A 25,305-nucleotide genomic window follows, 5' to 3' on the forward strand; every position below is an offset into this window, starting at 1 on the left:
AGCCAGAAAAAGGGGGAGATATCAGAGACACTGTGGGTGATAAGTAGGAACATAAGGGGAAAGAGACGGAATAAAGGGGTGTATGAAACCTGATAGGGATTGGGATGGAGGTGGAGACTGGATCATGATGAGTAGATGCTGGAATCAGGTAAGTAAGGAAGTTGATAAGTGGAACTAGATAAGGGAGGGGTCTTGGGCAGATGAAAGCAGTTGGAGAATGGGCTTTGCAGACCCATTTAGTATAATGTATAAATGGATAAATCCCCCAACACCAGCAATGTGTCAGTGTTGGAAACTGTACTGAGTTTACGGGTATATAATGGACAGGGAGGGTGAGAGAGGGCCAGTTCACAGGATAAATCCCCCACACCAGCAATGTGTCAGTGTTGGAAACTGGGCTGAGTTTACGGGTATATAATGCACAGAGAGGGCCAGTTCACAGGATAAATCCTGTGAACTGTAAGTACATGGTATAACCAGGTGGGGAAGGGGGAAAACTGAATGATGGGAAATTGTGCTTTGGAGAAATTTGCCAGATCCAGAGAGACAAATGAGTACAAGGAATGTGAGTTACATGAAGTCAGAATATTTAATGCCTGTGTCATTGGTTTGTGGACTGCCCCAGTGAAACCTGTGATGTTGTTCTCCTAGTTTGTGTTTGGCCTCCCCCAGCAGTGGGAAGAAGCCAAGGAGTGGCAGCTTGATGTGGGAATGGGAAAGGGAGTTGAAATGACTTGCAATAGGAGCTTGAAGTGGCCATTGCAGACAGAGAGCAGGTACTCTGCAAAACGGTGTGCCGTCTGCGCTTGGTCTCACCCTTGTAGAGGAGGCTGCATGGAGAGCACCAGAGTTGGTGCATGTGAGTCTTTGACTGACCTGGAAAGGCTGATTAGGCTCTTGAGGAAGCAGGCGTAAGGACAGGTTTTGATGCAGTACAAGTTTAGAGTTGGTGCATGTGAGTCTTTGACTGACCTGGAAAGGCTGATTAGGCTCTTGAGGAAGCAGGCGTAAGGACAGGTTTTGATGCAGTACAAGTTTAGAGTTGGTGCATGTGAGTCTTTGACTGACCTGGAAAGGCTGATTAGGCTCTTGAGGAAGCAGGCGTAAGGACAAGTTTTGCACCTTCATGTAACTATATGGAGAAGTGCCAGGGAGTGGAAAGGTATGGATGGGGTGGGATGGACAAAGCAGGAAGACATGGAGAGACTGGTTGCTGAGGGAAGTGCCAGAGGGGATGAGATGTGGTTGATGGTGGGATACTTTTGCAGCTGGCAGAAATGATGAAGGATGATGTGCTGGATGTGGAGGCTGATTGGATGAGAGGTGAGGATCAGAGGAACTCTTATCCCTGTTATATCTAGAGGAAGATAGGGTAAGACCATAAGACATAGGAGCAGAATTGGGCCATTCAGCCCATCGAGTCTGCTCCAACATTCCATCATGGCTGATCCTGGATCTCACTCAACCCCATACACCTGTCTTCTCGCCATATCCCTTAATGTCCTGACCGATCAGGAAACAATCAACTTCTGCCTTAAATACACCCTCGGACTTGGCCTTCACTGCAGTTTGTGGCAGAGCATTCAACAGATTCATTGCTCTCTAGCTAAAAAAAAAATTCCTCCTTACCTCTGTTTTAAAAAGTCACCCCTCAATTTTGAGGCTATGTCCTCTAGTTCTGGTGACCCTCACCATAGGAAACATCTCCTCTGCATCCACCCTAGCTAGTCATTTCACTACTCAGTAGGTTTCAATGAGATCCCCCACATTCTTCTAAATTCCAGTGAGTACAGGCCCAAAGCTGCCAAACACTCCTCATATGTTAACCCCTTCATTCCCGGAATCATCCTCGTGAACCTACTCTGGACTCTCTCCAATGACAACACATCCTTTCTGAGATATGGGGCCCAAAACTGTTGACAGTGCTCCAACTGCAGCCTGACTTGTGTCTTATAAAAGCTCAGCATTATCTCCTTGCTTTTATATTCTGTTCCCCTTGAAATAAATGCCAGCGTTGTACTAATGCCAACAAGAGCAGACGTCTGGAAAATGGACGATATGTAAATGAGGACTCCACCAGCTGCAGTAAAGGTGAAGCCATGTTCCCTGCAAGCAAACACTTCGGATCTCCTTGATAACAGCTGATGCAGGGTCGCAACCTGAAACATTGACTATCACTTTACTGCCACAGATGCTGCTTTGTCCCCTGAGCTCTTCTGGTGATTTCTTTCTTGCTTAAGAGTGAGGGGTGACTTCTTTACAAGAGGTTGAGTGGAAGGAGGTATTGTCAGGATAGCTGAGAGAGTCAGTGAGTTCATTCTATTTTAACTGTTAACAGATAATTTGCTTTCTGAGTCAGAAAGGACAGACAGGTATCAGAAATGGCCTGAGTGAAATCGAGGGCTGGTGGAAGTGATGAAATTGATGATTCTGCTTATGTGCAGGAAGCAGCACCAATGCAGTCATTGATATTGTGGAGAAAGAAGTAGGGAACGCTGCTAGAGTAGGTTTGGAGCAAGTAGCTATAAAGATAGATGTAGCTGTGGCAGTTGAGTGTTAGTGCAAGGGAGCTGCTGGATCTTTATTCCGGAAAGAAGTGGACAGCACCTGAAAGAGGATGAATGTGTATAATGGCTGGAATCACATTGGGAAGATGAGGCAATGGGGCTGTGATGGGAATGGAGAAGGGAAGACAGGATGGAATCAGGGTATGAGGAGATAAGTAGGGCAACCCCTAGGTATAAAAGAGTCTTTTTCTGATTTGTAGGTCGTAAGGGGTATCACAATAATGGGTGCTGAGGCTTCGCCTCTTTACAATTTATATAAATGACTTAGATAAAATGACCAAAGGTACAGTTATGAAATTTGTTGATGACACAGCAGGTAGGAAGGAAGGCAAGTTATGATGAAGACATATGGAGACTACAAAAGCAAATATATTAACTGAATGGAGTAGAATGTGGAAAACAAGAAATTATCAGTTTGGTAAGAAAGCTAAAACAAACTGTATATTATTTTTCACTGCATAAGAAGGTGTGAATTATACTAGAACCCTGATAGTGGAATTACAAAAAGAAGATTGACCAATGCCTAGGGAATTTGTCTCTGGAAATGAAAAGATTGACAAGTGTACCAAGATAACTCTTTAAGATTGCGAGCTAATTTGATGAGATGGGCAGAGCAAATGTACAGTATATTCTTAGTGACAAATCAGAGTGATCAGTGGGTGAGGTGAGGTGGTCAATTAGAAATGAAAGGGAATTTTTTGGAGACTAGGGTGGCATGATATGTATTAAGCAGGTATTGGAGATTAAGGATTCATCCACAGTTGGGGACATGGGTTGGATAGATTTGATAGTTCATGAGGTGGTGTTCTCCTGCTGTTTTGGCTGAGCTGCTGTCTGTTCTAGTTTCATGGCTTCAGGGATTTTTAGTATCATTCCAATATGTTCTTTTTGAGTCATCATGAGCAAGGGATTCCAGGAATTAGTGGGGATGATTTGAGGCACATCCTTGGATAGTTTCCTTTGTCTGCCAATAATTTTTCCCCCTTCTGAAAACTGGGTGGGCTATGTATGAATGACATTGCCCACCCAGTGTTGTCTACTTAGAATAACAATGGCCATAATACTGTGGCTATTTGTCTGGGAGAGGGCACTGTATGGTTGGTTTGGTTTTACAGTGAATCTGAAAGATTTTGATGAATTAGCATTCATGATATTTTTCCAGTGCCTCAAGATGCTGACTATAGTTAGCCCAGGTCTCAAAGCATTTTAGAAGGGAGGGATTACTGCTGTCGGAGTCCTTGATCCAGGTCTGAAGCTTTAATGTTCAAATAGCTTGCTCAATCAATCAAAGTCTTTGCTGGTGTTTTAAAGGAAATAATGCATTTCATCCTCAATGCATGCCTTCAGTGAGATATTGCTCCCAAAGTATTAGAAACAGACTACATTTATGCCATGAATCTTTTCTTATTGTCGGAAGACTATGATGCAGCAGAGGCAACTTGATAGGAAAAAAGTTTGTCTTTGGTAAGCTAAGTACAAGACCTAACCTACCATGTTTCAATGAGTGTTTTAGCAGGGGAATCAGCCTGAGTCTGTGCAAACTCAAGCATCATTGAGGCACTGCATCTTTACTGCAAAGTTGTGTTACCTTGGTTCTGGTGTGTAGATATTTTAACCAGAACAGCTTCCCACTAGTTCTGCAGATTAGCTTTATTATCAAGAGAGGTATATTGGAGGCAAGTTGTGACTTTGCAGCAAGAAAAATAACGTAGCCTTGCATGAATGTGAAATTTGTAACCATTAAGTCCTTGAGATATGGCAAAAAAAATGCATCTAAGGGGAAGGTAGATTTCTGGAAGATAGAAGAAGGAATAAAAGGAAATGGTGAAATGCTGAAGTGAGATGGGAGAACAGTTGGGCAGTGCAGAACTGAAAGCCTGTATCTGTTGAGTTGCATATCAGACAAGTGCCTACATGGATTATATGTTAACATGCATTTTTTTCTGTTTCTTTCCCTCTTCCTCATCCCATTCTGTTTCAAATTATGCAGGAGTTATGCCAGTTCCAGAGCAGCCATCTGCATCTGAGAAAAATAACTTGCTGAGCCCTATGCTGACTGCTTCCAATGGAGATGGCTCCGAGCCAGAGACCACTTCTGCTATTCTGGCTTCAGTCAAAGAACAGGTAGGTGCCCTTGCTTAACCCTCTTAAATATGCATCATGCCGACTGCCAGACTGTATGTGTGTCCTTGGAGTCATTCACCAGGAAAAATGAATAAGTGAATCCCACTCTTGAGGACTGTCTAATATGAAAGCTCTATTCAAAAACACTGAGAAGCGAGAGTCACCAACCCTCAGATTGTCTTGGAATATGCAGTAAATAAGGACCTAATGTTTAGGATACTACTGAATGTAAGATTTTATAAAACTGGAAGGACTTTAATTCTCTTTATATTCTTGGAGCTTATTTGCCTTAAGAATTTCAAAATTTTGGGAGTGGTGTGGTGGCAGGTGTTATCTGACTGATATTCAGAAGTATCCGATAGGACAAAGTACTGTCTGTTTGATTTCCAATTGGCATCGGAAGATGGCTCTTTGCGATGATGGATGTTTTGGACAGCTGATAATGGCTAGGGGCAGAACATTTGGAGACTAGAGCTCTCCAGGAATACATTGACACTCCTAAATATAGCAGATAAATGCTTTCATGTTGAGAAGTGATTGTTTGACTGGTAGTTTCAATCGGCAAGTATGAACAAAAGCTTATTTGATTTTACTTCAGAAATGTAGCAATGCATTTGGGTTGTCAGAATGAGCAGAACGATATTTATATCACAGAGTTTTCTTCTGAATTGTTATTTTGGTGTAAAACTACGCGAATAAAACCTCTGGATGTAATGTTTGTTTTGGATTTTGATGTTCTAGAAAAAGAAACAAATTATGTAGTTAAGATTTAGTTTTCTGAAACCAGTTTTTAGATTAATTTTTATGTTTGCCTGGATACAAAGCTCTGTAGTGTATTCTTCAAGAGCATGACTTGTTTTCAATTCATTTCTAAAATAACTATTATTTGTATTTTTGATGTCCTTCAGTTTAGCATGCCAAAATTCTAAAGAAACGTGGAAGGAACTAATCAACTTTTTGTCATGTTATGAAGATTCCATTGTCATTTTCTTCTGATCCAGTATTGCAGATCTTCCATGTAAAGGACATTTCAGTTGCAACCATAAGTGTTATACATTGTAAGATTTGATCTCCAATGCGCATATTATTGGTGACATCAAATCATGTCACTGAGATTGTCACCAAAGGACTGTTGTGTATTGGAATGAAGAATTGCTGGATTCTGAGTCAAATATCATGTAAGTGACAGTATCTGTAATTACAGTGCAGTGAGACTGTAATAATAAATCCTCTTGATTGACCAAAGCATGCAAATAGAAAGAAACACAGTTTAAAATGAAGAAAACACAGTGCAATATTTCAATAATTGATTTCAGAGTCGGTACTGGATAGTGTTTCACTAAATCACTGCATTTCATTTTTAATCTTGGTGTCTCTGACCTCTGCTATTGGAGATGTATGCTACTTTCAGAAAGGACCATAGATGATTGAAGAGTAACGAAGGGTAGCATGCACCTTGTATACAAAGATAACATGCCTTGTATCATATTAAAAGATTTCTTGAATATGTGTATTTAGTCTCTCAGAAAGAGTATAGTAAATTTCAACAAAGGGTATAGGAATGGACATAATCACTACAGACACCCTGTTTCCACAGTCAATAAGATGCTTTAAGGCCATGACACAAGGTCCATCTTCTTTGCTGCTGATCCACACTCAGGTTATCCATCTTTTTTGGGACAAGTAGTGCAACGGGCAATATTTGTAACCTATTTCTTGAAATTGTCTCTGCATGCCTTTGTTCCACTCCACCTTGGAGGCAGTGTGCAATCTGATTATCCAATGACTTAAACCTCACCTTGTGAACACCAGCATTGAGCAGATCATCTCTTGATGGTTACTGTAGGTATTGTTTTTCTTGTGTGTGCGTGCGTGTGTGTGGGGTGGGGGGAGGGGGAACGCATCGCCTTGTTCTGGAACCTAATTAATTAAGGCAGCTTTTCCTCACCCACCAGTATCTCAGCTGCTTCATGAGCAGTGAACAGGTTAGCAGTCGAATCATTGTGTCACTTGCTCCCCAGAAGACTGCCCTGTCTCCATAATGACGTTTTTACCACTTGCTGCTCCTTTGTTTCTTTCAGACAATAATTTTAAATAAATTCCTTTCCCACTCTCATAAGAGATTCTATAATGATGATTTGCAAGTTCAGACGTTATTTTCTGGCCTATGCCTTCTTTCATTCATAGAAAAAGGACATCTTCAAGGAGCAGTGTCTCAGAAAGGCATCGTCCATTATTAAGGACCTCCAGCACCCAGATCATGCTCTTTTCACACTGTTACCATCTGGGAGGAGGTACAGAAGCCTGAAGGCACACATTCAGAGATACAGGAAAGCTCCTTCCTCACTGCCATCCAATTCCTAAATGGACATTGAACCCTTGAACACCACCTCACTTTTTTATATTATTTTATTTTTTGCCTGATTTTTAATCTATTCATTATACATATACTGTAATTGATTTATTTATTAATTTTTTTCTTCTATATTATATATTGCATTGAACTGCTGCTGCTAAGTCAATAAATTTCATGATACATGCCGGTGATAATAAATCTGATTCTGAAAAGTTTGTCCGAAAAAGATTCCACTAACACGTGGGATCTTACTGTGCACACATTCACTGTTGTATAATCAACGTTCAATTTTATCTGTGGTCCTGAATTAGCTCAGAGCCCTAAAGTTTACAACTACAAAGCGATAAATTTTCTTCTTTTAAAATTAATAGGCAGCCAGTATCTACAAAACATACAAGAGCCCATTGAAAGAAATCACGAATACATTTTAAGGAAGAAATAAATTGGTACTTCAGCAAAACAGCAATAAACCAAACCCATTTTGATAAATCCATTAAATGGCCCAGTAGCTTGATAAACTTGTAGGAAGATGTTAATGTTACCTGCGCAATGGATTTCCACACATGAATGTGTCTTAATTACCAAAAAGAAATATGATTTTGAGATGAGGATTTACTCTCCATGAGCTTCAGTACACATTGCTAATACATATTCTTGAAGGTTTGTAATCATGCATCTTTCTATGCCTGCTTCCATTGGTGGTACCATTACTCAGTTTGTGGCAACAAAGCACAAGGTTCATCTCCTGGATGGAGCACTTTTTAGAATCAGAATCAGAATCAGGTTTATTATCACCGGCATGTGTCGTGAAATTTGTTAACTTAGCAGCAGCAGTTCAATGCAAAACGTAATAGAGAAGAGAAAATAAGTAAGTAAATCTATTACAGAATACTTATATTGAATAGATTAAAAAACAGAAACACTGTACATTAAAAAGTTGAGGTAGTGTCCAAGGCTTCAAAGTCCATTTAGGAATCAGATGGCAGAGGGGAAGAAGCTGTTCCTGAATCTTTTAAGTGTGTGCCTTCAGGCATCTGTATCTCCTAACTGATGGTAACAGTGAGAAAAGGTCATGCCCTGGGTGCTGGAGGTCCTTAGTAATGGACATTGCCTTTCTAAGACACTACTCCTTGAAGATGTCCTGGGTACTTTGTAGGCTACATGGAGCTGACTAAATTTACAACCTTCTGCAGCTTCTTTCAGACCTGTGCAGTAGCCACCCCATACCAGACAGTGATGCAGCCTGTCAGAATGCTCTCCACAGTGCATCTATAGAAGTTTTTTGAGTGTTCTTGTTAACATACAAAACCTCTTTAAACTCCTAATGAAGTATAGTTGCTGCCTTGCCTTCTCTATAGCGCATCAATAGGTTTAGTGCGCTTTGATAAGCGATAACAGGATGTGTGCATATTGGAGCAAACACCAACAGATGCATTTAATCAGCTGCCCTGATTAGCAAGTTTAATGTTATAATAAGAATTATTGGTTGCTGGGAGGAAGTGTGAAAATTAGAGCAACTTGTGTGTTTTCTTTTAGTAGTTGAGAACAGAATCAGAATCAGGTTTATTATCACCAGCATGTGACGTGAAACATGGCAACATATTAGAATCATTAGGAAATTATGATGAGTCTGGTAAAGTTGCATTTCCCTTTCCAAAAATTACTTGTCACTATTTTTCTTACTTTCCATTAATCTGGGAGATTTGGACTTTGTACTTGGAATGTAGCTATATGAGTACGGTTTCATCTATAGAAACTGACTCAACTGGCTATCATTTGTATGTTGAAGCCAATGCTCTCGTTTGTTGCTGATTAAATAAACTTGTGGTGGTTGTTTATCTAAGTATAATTAGATCTCAGTGAGCATGAATAATCTTGAATAACATAAGATAACTTTGTGATTTTTTTTTGCTATTCTTTAAGGGCAGTAATCTACACTGGTCAGCCATCACTAGACGATGTAACGCCTGGCTAAATTTCATTCCATTGAACACAAAGGCTGTCAGATTTTGCCTGACCATCATTGGATAATGGACTGAAATTGGCTGAGATCAAGTAAACCAGATTATTAGATCTGAAAGTGAATCATATAAAGGGGAATATTGCTGTAAAATTGACAAATTCCTGAGTAGTTGAGGACATATGCCAGGTGCTTCATTCTACGATTGAATTGGATACTCTGTGCCTTGACATTTATTACTTGCCTTGATTCTGTAACACTCGAAGTATTGGATTAACAAAATCTGTCAATCTTCTCTTAAATTTCTGTCAGGTGTTCCAGAATTCCAGGCCCTTTATGTGGAAAGAGTGGTCCTTACTATCTGTCCTGAAACAGAATCAGGTTTAATATCACTGGCATATATAGTGAAAGTTGTCATTATGTGGCATCAGCACATTGCAATACATAATAATAAAAAAACTAAATTACAGTAAGATATGTATATTTATCTTTGAAAATGCTGAACTAAATACATAGTGCAAAAAACAAAATACTGAGGTAGTGTTCATGGGATTATGAGATCATTATGAGATCAGATGACAAAGGGGAAGAAGCTGTTCCCGAATCCTTGTGTATGCGACTTCAGGCTCCTGTATCTCCTCCCTGATAGTAGCAATGAGAAGAGGGTATGTCCTGGGTGATGGGGATCCTTAACGATGGCTGCTGCCTTTTTTGTGGCATTGATGTGGTTTCTAATTGTAAAATTTCCTCTCTTTTTCTTGACTTCCCTTGCCTTCCCTATTGCTTTGGAGTCAAGTTCAATTAGGTTAGTCCCTTGTTTTTTTTTACAGTGAAGTGAATCTGCACTGTAGTAAGTTGTATTTTAACTTGTGTCCCGTTTAAGGTACAATAGCTTGTGTTTGAAACTTGCTTGATGGGAGCCCTCTACTGAGAAGCAGAATGGTTTCATTTATTTCAATTACATATCCTGGGCAGTGATAACAAGGCAGAATTATTGTATTGTCTGCATTGCTGGTTTAGAAAGATGCAACCATAAGCAATCTACAGGACCACATAATTTTAGAATATCTTTGTGGTTAAGGCCTGTGAAAACACTTTTAATTAGAAGCCAAAGGAAAGCATTATTGAAAAAGCAGTACATAACTAGAAGTGGCGATTAGGAAGGTTGTGACAGAATAATAGGTTATCCATCAATATAACAGGAGACTGCTGGGACTATTTTAAGAATGTACATAGAGGATTTTTACAGTGCACACTTTAATGATGTGTAAAGTGAGGAATGTACTCCAAGTAATAAAGGAGGAATGGATTGTTCTAAAGAACTGTAGTATATGGAGTTGCCAAAATGCTTACTGAGCATTTTGATTTGAAGTTGATTGGTGGAAATTGGGTGTATATTTCCCTATGACATAGAAAAGGGCCATTTCAATCCATGGGAGCTAAGCAATCCTGTTCCCCACTAATTTCCTTTGTCATCTATTCTGGCCATCAACTCTCCCAAATTCTACCACTCACCCTCACTCTAGGGATACTTATAAAGGCAAATTAACAACCAGCCTGCATATTTTGTGGCTTGGGGCAAAACAAGAGCATCCAGGGAAATCCCAAGTTGTCACGGGATGAATTTGTGAACTCTGTACAGAGAACATCCAAGGTCAGAATTGGACATGGACTGCTGGAACTGTGAGGAAGCAACTCTATCAACTGTGTCCAAAAATAGAACTGTAGAAGTGTTACTCATATTAAGTCTCCATCGGCACTTACTGGAGCAATCCCATTGGTTAATTCCCTCATTCGTTCCCCACAACAGTGTCAATTATTCCCTCACAAGTGCTTCTCTAATATCAATTTGAAGCAGTGTTTTGTTTCTGCTTTCACTGCCCTTGCAACATGACAGGCAATGAATTCCAGATCTTAACTGATCTGAACAAAATAAGTCTTCTCATCTCCCTTGTATATTTTGTTTAGATTGGTAAATCTGTGTACCTATCTAAGCCAACTATAGCTTCTCCAGTCTAACTTTATTCTTGAAATCCCTCAATTCTTTGCTATTCTAATAAGTCTTCATAGCATCCTCTCTAGGACCTTCTCGTGCTTCCTAAGTGTAATGACCAGAATTGGACGCAGCACTCCATTTTTGAGTGAAATGTCATTTTCTCCAGACTTCATAGTTTGGGTCACTATTTATGCATCCAAGAATCCAAACTCAAAATCAGGTTTAATATCATTGGCATATGTCATGAAATATGTTGATCTGCAGTAGCAGTACTTTACAATACATAATAATAAAAACTATAAATTATGGGAAGAAGTAAATATTTTTAAAAATTAAATAAGTAGTGCAAAAAGAGATACTAAGATAGTGTTTATGGATTCATTGTCCATTCAGAAATCTGATGTTGGAGGGGAAGAAGGTTGTTGCTGTGAGACCACTCAACCAGCTGATCTATCTTGCTCCTTGACAGTATTAATGGATGATCGGGGTCCTAGAACTGAGGGTATGATTGTGTTGAACTCTGATCTGGAGTCAATATGCTCTATGGACCACTTTCTCAATGTGCTCTTTCATTTTACATGCCCCTCTGTCATTGCATACCCTTTAGAGTTATCAAGTCTGTATTGTCTCTCATTGTTTGTGCTTTACGCTCCTCGATAATAAATGTAATTTATTACCTGTCCATTCAGTTTCCTGTCCACTGACCATGCTTCTGAGGTTTATGCCATCCACAGATTTTACTATTCACATCTATTGTGGCCCTAACACTGACCCCTAGCAAACTTTCTGTGCTGCTTTCCTCCAGCCTAGAAAGCAATCATTTACCACTACTGTCTGCTTTCTGCTTTCTGCCTTGAAGCCATTATCCTGTCCATATTTCTACTGGTACTGAAGTTCTATGGGCTCAGCTTTACTCACCAGATGTTTGTGTGTGACCATAGCAAAACCTTCTGAAAGTCAATCTTGATATTATTTAATTGCTCACCCTGTCTATCATTTCATTAAAAAACTCTTTCAAGTTAGTCAAATATGATTTACCTTTAACAAATCATTATTGGTTCTCACATATCAACTCAACCTTTCCAGATGCCTATTAATGCTCTCTCTGAATATTGTTTTGATTATCCTTGAGCCCATTGAAATCTTTCAGGCAGATTTCTTCAAGGTTAACCACAAGCATCATCCTTTCAGTGCAGTCCAGAAAACTCAGGCCATTGAATTCCTAGATAAGGTAGTTTTCCAGCACAAAATATTTTGGAGCTCACAAAAATGTTACATGAAACTCATTTGTAGGTGAAACATTTAACTTATTTAATAATTTGACTGTGAGGTAATATGTTACAAATACAGATCGTGCTATGACTGCTGAAAAAAGACTTGAAGAAAGGAGAGCTATAATCAAGATTTTAAACTTAACTGTGATATGTGTCGAAGTGTAGCTGAATGTTATGCTGCAGCTGTGTCTTCAGGTATCTTCTCCTACATACTGGTCAGCAATTTCTTCCAAATGTTCAGCAGATTAAGAGCATCGCTTTCACTTCCAGCACAAATGTGATGCTCTGTCTACAAAATCTATTCCTCTCTCAGGGACATACTTATGCAATGCAGCAGAATATTTTCATACTCACATATCATCATATAGCAATTGCTCAGAATGTTGGTTACACCCTCAGTTAAGTAGTTTTTTTTTAAGCAAAGCCTATGCCATTACATCAAATTATGCCACCAAGACCAGAAGCAGAAAAATAACCAGGAAATGATCATCTGCCTCTAAGAGACCTAGAGCAATGATAGCAGAGAGGCCAAGCAAAGTTGTATGCCTGGGGAAATGTGAATAGTGTAAAGAATTGCAAGAGTCATTGGCAAAGTTCTTTAGCATACAGAATGCAGCACACCCAGCTCTGTAGGTTCATCTATCTTCAAAGATAGGTCAAATTTAGAAAAGACTAATTGGTTCAATATATGGGGCATCAACTATATAAAAAAAGGAAGATAGACACACCATTGCTGGCATCTCATTATAGGTAAGCCACAAGATCAATGGATTAGAAAACATGAGAGGCTGAGAGATTATTGATATGACAACTGGATTACAAAATTGAGGCTTTTTTCAATAGAACAAAGAAGGTTTGAAGTCTTTGAAGAGGTAGCAAATAGACTACCAGTAGTTCAAGGATCTTTCGTTTTTGAGGCAACATTATCCAATTATGATTTTAAGCAAGTTAAGTGTTAGAGAATTTAAGTCTAAAATTCGTGGTAAGAAAAATGAAATTTAATTATGTGAGTAAGGATGACTTGTGATAGAATTGTAGTGCAGGTTAATAAACTGATAATGTGGAAGCATTAACCCATGATTCCAGTTGGCCAATGGAAGCAACTCTGGATCTTCAGTCCGTGTTTGGCAAACGTGGAAGTCTCAAGTATATTGACGGATGAAAAATGGTGAGATCTGATTCAGGGCTTGAGACCATATTGATTTCAATAGGAATTGTGTGACTCCCAACAGTAACAAGAAACACAAGTTACTTTTTTCTTAAATATGTTTGGTCAAATTTAATGTTTGTAATTTTAGCTGTTTTCATCTAATTTTATTTTTGTTTCTTACTTTTAAAAATGAACTGTTTACCTCATTTTTGTTAATATTTCTGAATGCCAGAAATATTTGTTAACATTTCTAAATGTTAATATCTTTTGCAGCTTTTGGGGGAGAGGTGGAGGGAGGGGACTTTATCCACTTCTAAAAGTTACAATTATACTTGGAGAATGGTGGTTGCATGGAATGCAGAGATAGCAAAGGTGGTAGAGGCGGATACAATAGGGTCATTTAGGAGATTCTTAGATTGGTCATGGAGCTTAGAAAAGTAGAGGGTTATTTGGTAGAGAAATTCTAGGCAGATTCTAGAGTAGGTTACATGGTCAGCACAGCATTGTGGGCTGAAGGGCCTGTAATGTGCTGTAGATTTCTATGTTTCTATGTAAAAAGGGCTTCTTCACCCCACTGATGGAGTCCTGCTACTACATGGACCACACTACTAAAGTCCAGCACACTGCAGGCTCGGGATATAGTGTTTCCATCTCTGGATCACTAAGTCTAGATGTACAATGACTGGAAAACCTGTGCTAGTAAGGTCCTGTCCAATATCTGTGATCACCAGTTGAACGAATAAGGGAGATTTCTGATGAACTCCCCATAAAGGATATTCTGCTATGAAAAGGGAAGTCAGTAAATACCTTGTAAAGTTTGTAAAGAGATATGGAAAATGTTATTGAAATGGAGTTACAGTACATAAATTTCATTGAGTTGAGACCTGTTCTGGAGTTTAACTGTTTTAATTCTATTAGATCTACCACTACTTTGATTTTTTTGCTTATTTTGGCCTTCTGCATCTGATCAGCTTGGATGTTCAAACCACTAAGGTAACAACGTGATTGCATTTCAAATGCGGTGAGACTGGTAAAGTTGGACTCGATGTATACACTTTCATGTGGCTTATTACATATTTCAATCCACAGGGTTGTCAGGCAGAGAGACAACTGTAAAACCAAACAAACCTTGGGGCAATGGATTGCTGATTTAATTGGAATCCCATTTCCATCTCAAGTAACTTCTGCTCAGCAGTATTGTTCAGGATATACAGCTCTGCACAGCCAGATTTTTTTTTTTGAAAAATATGGAATGTCATAGTTCACAGAAGTCACAGCTTGAATATATCACTTCAAAATGTTCTTCATAAGTGGAGCGAATTTAGTAACACATCTTGACCTGTGCAATATTCGTACTCAAAAATAAATACATGTGGCAGATGCTGTTTCATCATTTTGTTTGCACTGTAATATCAGCAAGGTTTTAGGATTTCCCCATTACTTGCATTCCTTCATTCATATGACACCAATGTGCAGAGCAATACTCACAGTTGTCTAAGTAATTACAATTTTTATATTTTTTTATTAACTGGGCACTTGACATTTACAACGCATGATCATATTTAAGAGTTCTGGGACCAGACAATGAGAAAGCCCATAGATGTTTGCAGATTGGAGGGCATGGTTTATCTTCACAGAAATTAGGCAAATTGGGGAGAAGGTTATCAGAACCATGGTTTAGGTGTGAAATAATACTGTTGGAGTTGAATCAATGAGAGTGTTCTAATGAAGTTTAATCGTGATTAGTTACAGCATCCTTACTGGATTTCCTAAACTGAGTTTGTGGAATTCCACATAAACACTAGTTGTTATGGTTACATCACTGAACCAAGCTGTCTGGTCAAGACTTCCGCAATGGTCTTGGTTTTTGCAGTCCTCCTGCCACACTAAATGGATTATTTGAAATACCACTGAGGGTTGATTTGGTTCTCATTTTTGCCTTACTAAATCTGTATTCCTGGATCCAGCTTGATGCCAGAAAGGTTATACTTTCAAATTCCACAGTAGGTGTAATTAGTTATCAAACTGGAAGAAGTGATGGCAGTACTGAGCAGCTGAGACAACATTTAATGTTAATAGCCAATGAACAATCTTTCACTTAAGACAAGGTAGGAGTTGGGAGCTCTTGGAAAATAGGCCACCATAACCAGAGCTTTTCTTCCCCTCTTCCCTGAATTAAGATACCCTTTCTCACAAAACTTATCTTCTTTAGGAATCAGAACCTTGCTCCTTAAATGCTCCCCTGTTCTTAATTTGTTGAAACCCACAAATTTAAAAAAAAAGCTTCATCTGAGCAGAGATTGAAAGTCATCTCTTCAATTGCACCTCCCTGCACAGCATCATCCAGTTGATTCAGATGGTATTTCCTCCATTTGAAACCTCAATAAAGCTAAAAGTAACAAAAAATCCTTTGATATAACAAACCACCTAGTGTTGTATACTGTTCAGACTAGCTATTCTGTGTACTGCCCACATTTTACAAGTTGCAAATACTGTACATATACTAATTTAATGGGGAAGGCACCAAATCTTCACAGTGTAACAATTAATGTCACTGCAGCATACAGGGCTTTGAACATGTGCAGTTGACACAAATAGAACTGCAATCCAAACTTTTGATGCGTAGAGCACACTTCTATTGAACAATTTGGATCCAGCCCAAATTCACCTCCTCCCTGGTTGCTCTGGTCTCCACTCTGACCTTTCACTTCTCACCTACCTATTACCTCACCCTGGGTCCTCTCCTCCTGCCCTTTCTCCTATTATCGTTTGACCAGTCCTATCAGATTCCATCTTCTCCAGTCCTTGACCTTTCCCACCCACCTGGCTTCACCTATCACTTTCCAGCCAGCCTCTTTCCCCTCCCCCACCCCCAGCTTTCTATTCTCGCATCTTCCCCCTTCCTTTCTGGTCCAGAAGAATGGCCTTGGCCTGAAACGTTGACTGTTTACTCTTTTCCATAGATGCTGCCTGACCTGCTGAGTTCCTCCAGTATTTTGAGTGTGCTAATTTGGATCCTGTGTAGTTTTTAGCTCTGAAGGGAATCTCTCATACCAAAAGGTTTGCACTGTGTGATAGCCTTCCAGACTGCCTTTTTTCAGTCATGATGACACATCTGTGTCAGACACTTCACATTAAATCTAAAGGTGGGCCTGATAATTCAGTATTTTCTATCAAATGTAGCATTGCCCAGCCTTTTTAGAAATGTCTATAATAGAAACTCTAGGTCCAGTCCTGTGGAGCACATCACCACTGAAGCTTTTTAAAAAAAGGGTGATAAAATTCTGCCTTGCTTGCTTATCTCAAACACTGAGGCATTCATTATCTATGTATTATCATGTTCTTCTGGTTGAAGCAATGACACCAGTTGACTTATGCAGTGACACTGCTCTTCAAAGTATGTGAGTTACATTCAGATGCTGTTAGCAACGTGTCATGATAAACGCATGCATCTGTTTTCTTTGTATATTTTTGTTTTGTATACACAATGTGAGCCTATAGAGGTGGGGTGTAGAGGTTCTGCTGGCTGCTCACTGTGCAGAACCTACACTCTCCTGGGCATTACAGGAGCTGTAGAGGAAAGAGCCACTGGGGCATTCACAGAGGCTGCTGAGCGAGCCTCCAGATGGCTGTGGATCAAGAGGCGTGACCTGTGGACCAGTACTGCTGGCACACGAGACAGGACCTGATCAACCTCGGCTGGGTCGCCTGGGCGAGGTTGTCTGATGTTGAAATGCATGAAACACCCGATGACCCCAGGTTATATCATTGATGATGTGTCCCAGCGCACCCTACAATGCAGCTCAGCATCACACTCAACTTATTAACTCATCACTGATGCATGACCAGTACCAGCCTAAAGATTTAAAAATAATAAGGTTAGCTTTATTTATCACATACATTGAAATGCGTTGTTTGTGTTATTGATGAACGCAGTTTGATGATGGGCTGGGGGCAGCCCCTAAGTGTCGTCATGCATCTGGCCCTGACATAGCATGCCTGCTTCTTACTAACCTCCCCTATATGACTTCTTTTGGAATTAGGGATGAAACTCATGCAGTTTTGAGAGGAATGTACAAACTCCTTACAGGCAGCAGCAGGAATTTGACCCTGATCAGTGATATCTGGTGCTAACCCTATGCTACCATGCTGCCATTGACTCATTGCAAACTTTGGAGCAAAAATGAGGAAGAAGATTGTAAATACATTTTCCCTCTCAGCCCTATTCTCCTACCTTCTCACCGTAGCCTTTATTGTTCTGACTAATCAAGGAAATATCAACCTCCGCCTTAAGTATACCCAAAGACCTGGCCTCCACAGCTACCTGTGGCATCGAATTCCACAGATTCAGCATTCCTCCTTATCTCTGTTTTAAATGGACATCCCTCTCTTCGCAGGCTATGACCTCTGGTCCTGGACTCCCCCACTACAGGAAACATCCTCTCCACATCCTTCAACATTTCAACATTTGATAGGTTTCAATGAGCCCTTCATTCTTCAAACTCTTGGCCAACGTAATTATTTGTGAATACTCCAGCACTGAACAATGCTGAAAGTGTTATACAAAAACTCATTGAAAGGAACATCGGCTTTAGTGTTTTGAGTCAAATTGGATTTGCAAAAGGCACATCAGATACTGTATAATAGAATTGCTCGTAAGTCAACTTTACATCGAAGGAAAGCAATTTTTTTCATAGTTATTTTATTGATGATTAGGAAAGGCAAAAAAGTATCCATTCATATGTAGCGGGGCAGCTAAAACATTTAACTTTTGTAATCAAGGTCCAAAAGTTGGTCTTTGTCTGAAGAGCTTGGAATTTGATGAAGGATTTTTTCCCCCAATAGGACAATTTGGAAAATAGAGTGAGAATCTTAAAGTTCACTTTATGCTATTTAAAAATAGAATCTGGAAGTTTATTTTCAGACACATTGGAAGTCCAGTATGCTCTCCCTACTGCTGCTTTGCACACTAGGTCATTCAGTGCTTTTGTGACTGAGATGTGTATTGGGTAAAGGTATAGGTAAGGCAGCATTAGAGAAACTAACAGAATCGCCCGTTATCATGCATTGAGACAGGGCAATTGACTTGAAAGATGAGTGGCCTCAGGAATTTTCAATTTAACTGCAATGCTCAATGATTCATTAATGTTTCCCATTGCGCACAAAGCCCAAGCGGATTATGGACGTTTTTAACTTGCACATCTGTGACTTTGCGTAGTTTGCTTAGTTCTCCCACAAACACAAGAGAATCTGCAGATGCTAGAAATCCAAGCAACACACACAAAAATGCTAGAGGATCTCAGCAGGCCAGGCAACATCTATCATGAAGAGTAAACAGTTGACGTTTCGGGCTGAGACCCTTCATCAGGATTTGACAAAAAAAGATAAGAAGTCAGAGTAAGAAGGTGGGGGAGGGGAGGAAGAAGTACAACGTTAGTTCTTAGTTGCTTAGTTGTTATCAACTTTGAGTAAATAGTAATTAATCTGAATACAATAAAAATTGCTTCATAAAGAATGACCATGAGTTTTAATGACCCTGGATGGTTAGGATGTACTGTGCAAAGGAGAATTGGTTGTACTCCATTGTATAAACATAGTTATGCAAAAAAGCACACAAATAGTCCAAGACCCTGAGCAAAATATTCCGCAGACTGATGGTACAGTTCCTGGGAGAGCGCAGCTACTGCAATCCAGCCTGTCATTCCACCAATCAAACGCTGGAGGGCAGCACTGTCAGGAGTGTTCAGGCCCCAACTGAGGATGAACACCATACTGCACCGCCTCTGGCATCTCCTCTCCTGGACAGTAGGAGCACGCAAACCTGTGGCTAGAGGCCAAGACCTCATTACAACTGAGGCCACACAGCTCCCATTCCACTTGTCAATCACAAGAGAAGTGTCCAAGACAATCACCCACGGTGACACTGCACACCACCTTTGCGCACCAGCTCTGAGGCCTTTGGGTAGCAGACAGCAATAGGTTCTGCACCCAGGGGTGCTCCTCCAACTCCCTGGTCAGTTCCTCCGATCAACGAGCAGCTCACTGATGGGGTAGACCCACACTACCAGAAGCTCTTGGAGCCCAGCACCATCTTGTAATTGTAAAAGACAAAGAAAATTGCACCTTTGGTTAGCCCCCAAGAGGCCACTGTGTCTGATTTGTACTGCCATCTTGCTGGTAGTACCGTATCAATGCTTGTGAGATTAAAGGAAGTGCAAATGACTGATAGAATACAGTGGAGTGATCCATTGCATGAAGTATAAAGTGCATTAGCACATCGTGCTAATACGGCATGTACGGCCTCTGTATATCCATCTAAATGCTCAAATAATTCACTCCTGGAATGCATGCCTTTTGGCAAGGTTGGTATTTATTGCTTATTATATATTGTCATGCAAACTTTGTTAAACCAAAGAAAGCTAAGAACCATTGAATGTCACTCATGTCTAGACAGGATCTTCCAGTGGCCAGCCATTTTTTTTCGCTTTCCCCTTCCCACAGTGACCTGTCTCTCCACAGCCACCTCTACTGCCAAGATGAGGCTAGACCCAGATGAGAGGAACAATGCCTATTCTTTGTGTGAATGGTGTATATGTATATGTAATAAATCAATCTAAATCTGGACCTGACAACAGCAACATCAATTTTTCTAAATTACGGTTACCACTCCCCACTGTTTCCTCACCCACTTTTTATTTTCCATTATTCCTCTGAACTGAGGCCACACAGCTCCCATCCCACCCCTTCGCTTTCCCCCTCCCCTGCCTTCATGACCTGCCCACACCCACTCCTTCCTCCCTCTGGTTTCCCACACGCTTTCCTTTATTCTATGGTCTGCGGTCCTCTCTATCAAGTTCTATCTTGTTCAGTACTTTGCCTCTCCTATCTAAGTCCCAACTTCTCACATCATTCCCCTTTCAACACCCCCTCCCCTGCCCTCCTTTCAACACCATTAGACCACAAGATACAGGAGTAGGATTAGGTCATTTGCACCATTGAGTCTGTTCCACCATTTCTTCATGACTGGTCCAATTTTCCTCTCAGCACTAATCTCCAGCCTTCTCCCCATATCCTTTCATGCCCTGACCAATCAAGAACCTGTCAACCTCTGCCTTAACTGTATGTAAAGACTTGGCCTCCACAGCTGTCTGTGGCAAAGAATTCCACAAAATGCCCACCCTCTGCCTAAAGAAATTCCTCCTCATCTCCATTCTAAAAGGGCAGCCCTCTATTCTGAGGCTGTGTCCTTAGACTCTACAACCACAGGAAACTTCCTCTCCACATCCATTCAATCAAGGTCTTTCACATTTGATAGGTTTCAATGAGGTCACCTTCTTCTGAATTCCAGTGAATACAGGCCCTGAGCTATCAAACGCTCTTCATATGACAAGCTATTCAATCCTGGAATCTTTTCTGTGAAACTCCTTTGAACCCTCTCCAGTTTCAGCACATCCTTTCTAAGATAATGGGCCCAGACCTACTCACAATACTCCAAGTGAGGCCTCACCAGTGTTCTATAAAGTTTCAACATTATATCCTTGTTTTTATATTCTAGTCCTTGTGAAATGAATGCTAAAATTCCATTTGCCTTCCTCACCACAGACTCAACCTGCAAATTAAACTTTAGGGAATCCTGTACAAGGACTCCCAAGCCCCTTTGCATCTCAGTATATTGTATTTTCTCTCCATTTAGTAAATGGTCAATGCTCTAATTTCTTCGAACAAACTGCATGACCATCCACTTCCCAACACTGTATTCCATCTGCCATTTCTTTCTCCTATCTATCTGTCCTTCTGTAGCCTCTCTACTTCCTCAAAACTACCTGCCCGTCCAGCTATCTTCATATTGTCTTTCAACTTTGCAACAAAACTATCAGTTCCATCATCCAAATCATTGGCATAAGCATTAACTTAAAAAAACTCAGTCCAACACAGACCCCTGTGGAACACCACTAGTCACCAGTAGCCAACCAGAAAAGGCTCTCTTTATTCCTGCTCTTTGCCTCCTGTCAATCAGCCACTGCTTTATCCATGCTGAAACCTTTACTGTAGTACCATGGGCTCATAGCTTGTTAAGCAGTTTCATATATGACGCCTTGTCAAAGGCCTTCTGAAAATCCAAGTCCACAACATCACCCGATTCTCCTTTGTCTATCCTGCTTGTTACTTCTTCAAAGAATTCCAACAGACATGTCAGGCAAGATTTTCTTTTGAGGAAACCATGATGACTACAGCCTATTTTATCATGTACGTCCAAGTACCCTAAGATCTCATCCTTAATAATCAACTCCAAAATCTTCCCAGGCACTGAGATCAGAATAACTGGCCTATAGTTTCCTTTCTTCTGTTTCTCTCCCTTCTTGGAGTGTCATTTTCAATTTTACAGTTCTTCTTGAACTATTCCAGAATCTAGTGATTCTTGAAAGATCATTACTAATGCCTCCATGACCTCTTCAGCCACCTCTTTCAGGACCCTGTTGTGTACACCATCTGGTCCAGGTGACTTTATCTACCTTCAGACCTTTCAGTTTCCAAAGAACCTTCTCTTTATTTATGGTACCTTCATACACTTCACAACCCCTGACACCTGGAACCTCCGCCATACTGCTCGTGTCATCCACAGTGAAGACTGATGCAAAATACTTATTCAGTTCATCCACCATTTTGTTCTCCCCCATTACTACCTCTTCAGCATAGTTTTCCAGTGGTCCAACATCATTCTTACAGGGGTACTCTGCAATGGCTCCTTAACCCTTTCCCCCTTCTTGACTTTCACCCCGGTTCCTCTGTCCTGCATCTTGGGTGTAACTACCTGACTGTATGTTCTATCTATCTCCCCTTCAGCCTCCCGAATGATCCGGAGTTCATCCAGCTCCAGCTCCAGCTCCCTAACGCAGTTTGTTGGAAGCTGCAGCTGGAAGTACTTCTCGCAGTTGTAGTGGTCAGGGACACTGGAGGTCTCCCTGCCTTCCCACATCCCGCAAGTGGAGCATTACACTATCCTGCAGAGCAGGTATAAAGAAGAGAAGGGATAAAAAATTGAGCTTTGCTTTCTCTGAGCAAAGACTTCCCCTTCCACCTGGATTCACATATAACTGGCCCACTTACGCTCCTCCTCCTTGCCCCAACCCCCATCATTTTATTGTGGCTACTGCCCTCTTTCTTTCTAGTCCTGATGAAGGGTTTTGGACCGAAATGCTTGTTCATTTCTCTCCATAGATGCTGTCTGGGCTGCTGAGTTCTTCCCAGAAATTTGTGTGGTTTAATCCTGAATTTCAGCACCTCTCTTGTATCTAGTCGGTCATTTACTGCCTGACTAGCCAAAGGATGCAGATTTCCTCCGCAAAAAGGCATTAGTGATTAGTTGGGTTTTCATTCCAACACCTTCTTGAGCACTTCTAGTGGTCTTATTTCCTGTTTTTACTTAAAGACCTAAATACAATTTTTATCCTGTCATGCTGAGGTTTGAGTTTGATCTTTTGTTCAAGCCATGGCATTACTAGGGAATGAAAATGTTACCTGTGTGGATTGTCTGATAATTTGTCCTAAAGCTCTGCTTTTAATGGGCTGGGGCTTCTGTCAGCAATGCTCTATGATGTGTGAATGCAGAAGTCCTGAGTGTTTGGATCATTGCAATTCAGTGATTCTGCTTTTCATGGAAGTTAGTTTTGGCACATGAACTTCTGCATCTGCAAAACAGAGTTCAGATTGTTTGCATTGATTTAATTTCAATGTGATTAATTGTTTTGAAATGTTCTAAATGTTTAAATATAACCATATAAGAAGTTTTTCATGAACTTTTGCCATTAGCAAGTTTAAGAGACAAGAGATTCCAGATGTTGGAATATAAATCCCTTTGCCTCTGCAGATGCTGCTTGGCCTGCTGAGATCTTCCAGCAGTTTGTTGTCTGCAGCAGACAGGCGTGCATTGCACAGTCAATCTCATATCTGCCCTTTGAAACATAGAATGGGAGGAAAGGAAGATCAAGAGCTTGCCATTTAATTAAACTTAACACTTAGTTTTGTGAAGGCATAAAAGTTCTCTGTTTACAGAAGGAAAACTTTGGAAGTTTTCTTAACAAGAACCTTTCTGAATTAAAGTTGACATTTCAGAATCAGAGAGCTGAAGCAGGTGTTCAATAAAAGGTTTTCTACATTGAAGTAATTACTTCCTTTAAAAGCCAACCTAAAGTGGCTATGGCTGAGAAGCAAACCATTCCATCATAATGAGCTTGCTCAGTCCCCATGGATTTGTAGGCATCTTTTGCAAGCTCTAATGAGCTTATTCAAAGTTAGTCGGGAAACCTCCCAAGCTGATAAGATTCACCAGGAAAACAGCATGGAAATATTCACATCATGGAACAGAGCTCACCAAAACATTTGTGTGCAGGTCCAACTCGGAAGGTATTATCTTGAAAGGCACGATAGTATACAGTATTCTAGACATGCCAAGATGTGGAATGAAGTTGTTGGTTCGTTAACAATGGCTGACTTGATATTGGGAGCAAAATGTAGGGATGCTATTCAGTTAAGATTGTTAGTAGAATTATTTGGAGATTAATTCTTTCAGAAACCATTGACCATTAAAGGGAAATGTTTATGTTTCTTCATTTTCATAGAAAGCTTTTAATTATTAAAAAAAAGCAATAGAGAGGTAGTAAGGGTTGTTTTCATTGGATAATAGAGTTACCTCTCCAATCAGCTGTGTGTCTGGATATGGTAGGGCAGTAGAGCACTGTGGTTCAGTGTCAGAGCCCATATGAAAAAATCTCAGGAAAACATCCAAATCAGAGTTTACACCCTACACCGTAGCAGGGCAGATGAAATGTAGCATGAATCAGCAGCTATTAATAACACAGTGCTGCTAAAATTTCAAGGGAAGTTAGCAGGTGCCACATTAACCATGAGTCAAGCAGGTTGCATCAAGGCTAGATGATCACAATCACTTAGTCTCTTTTCCAACATTAGATCCCAACTCTGCTTTCGATCTCTCTGCAACAATAAGGTCACACAGAATATAGATGATGAATCCGTTATCAGTTGATTTCTGGAAATGTGGATGTGATGAGCAGGAGGCCTGGTCTCAAATGTGAACTGAGCATTTGGTACAAGATAAATTTAACTTACTAAAAATCTCAAAGACAGAGAATGGAAGCCTTTCATTTCAATGGCATCTGTTCTGACCTTGAGATACTAAAAGCACTTTGCTCCCTATGGAATACATTGGAAGGGTAGTCATGATTATAACCTAGAAAAACAGCGCTCTAAGATCTTTGGAGCAATGATGTGATTAAGATTAACTTTTATTTATTCGATAAAAGTTAACCAGGACACTTGGAAGTAATGCAATGGGGCCCTGATTTAATATGTGAAACGGGATGCTCCTAACACTGAGGTGCTCCTCAGTTCTTAAGTGAAGAGCCAACCATTTTATTTTGTTTATTTAGAGATAGGGTGTAGAACAAGCCCTTTTTCCCAATGAGCAGTGCACCCAGCAACCCACCTATTTAAGGCCAGCCTAATCACAGGACAATTTACAAAGACCCTTTAACCTACTAACTGGTACATCTTTGGGAGGAAATCCAAGCAGCTCACAGGGAGAATGTACAAACTCCTTCCAGACAGTGCTAGAATTAAACTCAGCTCAGGAAAGCCCTAAGCTGTAATAGTGTTGCGTCAACCGCTATTTTGTTTTGTGCTTGAGTAGCTGAAGTGAGATTTAAACCACACCCGCTGAAACAAAGACCAGGTTGCTACATCTGCAACGTTGAAGGTGCTCTGAGGTTCTTTCATCAACTAATGTCCAACTGGTTCACCCCGAAGAACATTTTGTGGCTTTCAGTTTTCCGACTACCAACTTCCATTGGTTGCTGGCTGA

The 25,305-nt window shown here is 40.4% G+C and overlaps 1 protein-coding gene across 7 annotated transcripts in view; it reads left to right on the plus strand.

Moving 5' to 3' along the window:
- The window catches only part of LOC140713685 (catenin delta-2-like), a 1,190,818-nt gene that overhangs the window by 439,928 nt on the left and 725,585 nt on the right, over nt 1-25,305 (plus strand). For all 7 annotated transcript variants that reach the window (XM_073024066.1, XM_073024071.1, XM_073024072.1 and 4 more), the window contains one exon: nt 4,558-4,691. In XM_073024066.1, the coding sequence (XP_072880167.1) occupies nt 4,558-4,691 (134 nt within the window). The remainder of the gene's footprint in view (nt 1-4,557; nt 4,692-25,305) is intronic.

The sequence above is a fragment of the Hemitrygon akajei genome, chromosome 20, assembly GCF_048418815.1.
Source record: "Hemitrygon akajei chromosome 20, sHemAka1.3, whole genome shotgun sequence".
Lineage (NCBI taxonomy): Eukaryota > Metazoa > Chordata > Chondrichthyes > Myliobatiformes > Dasyatidae > Hemitrygon > Hemitrygon akajei.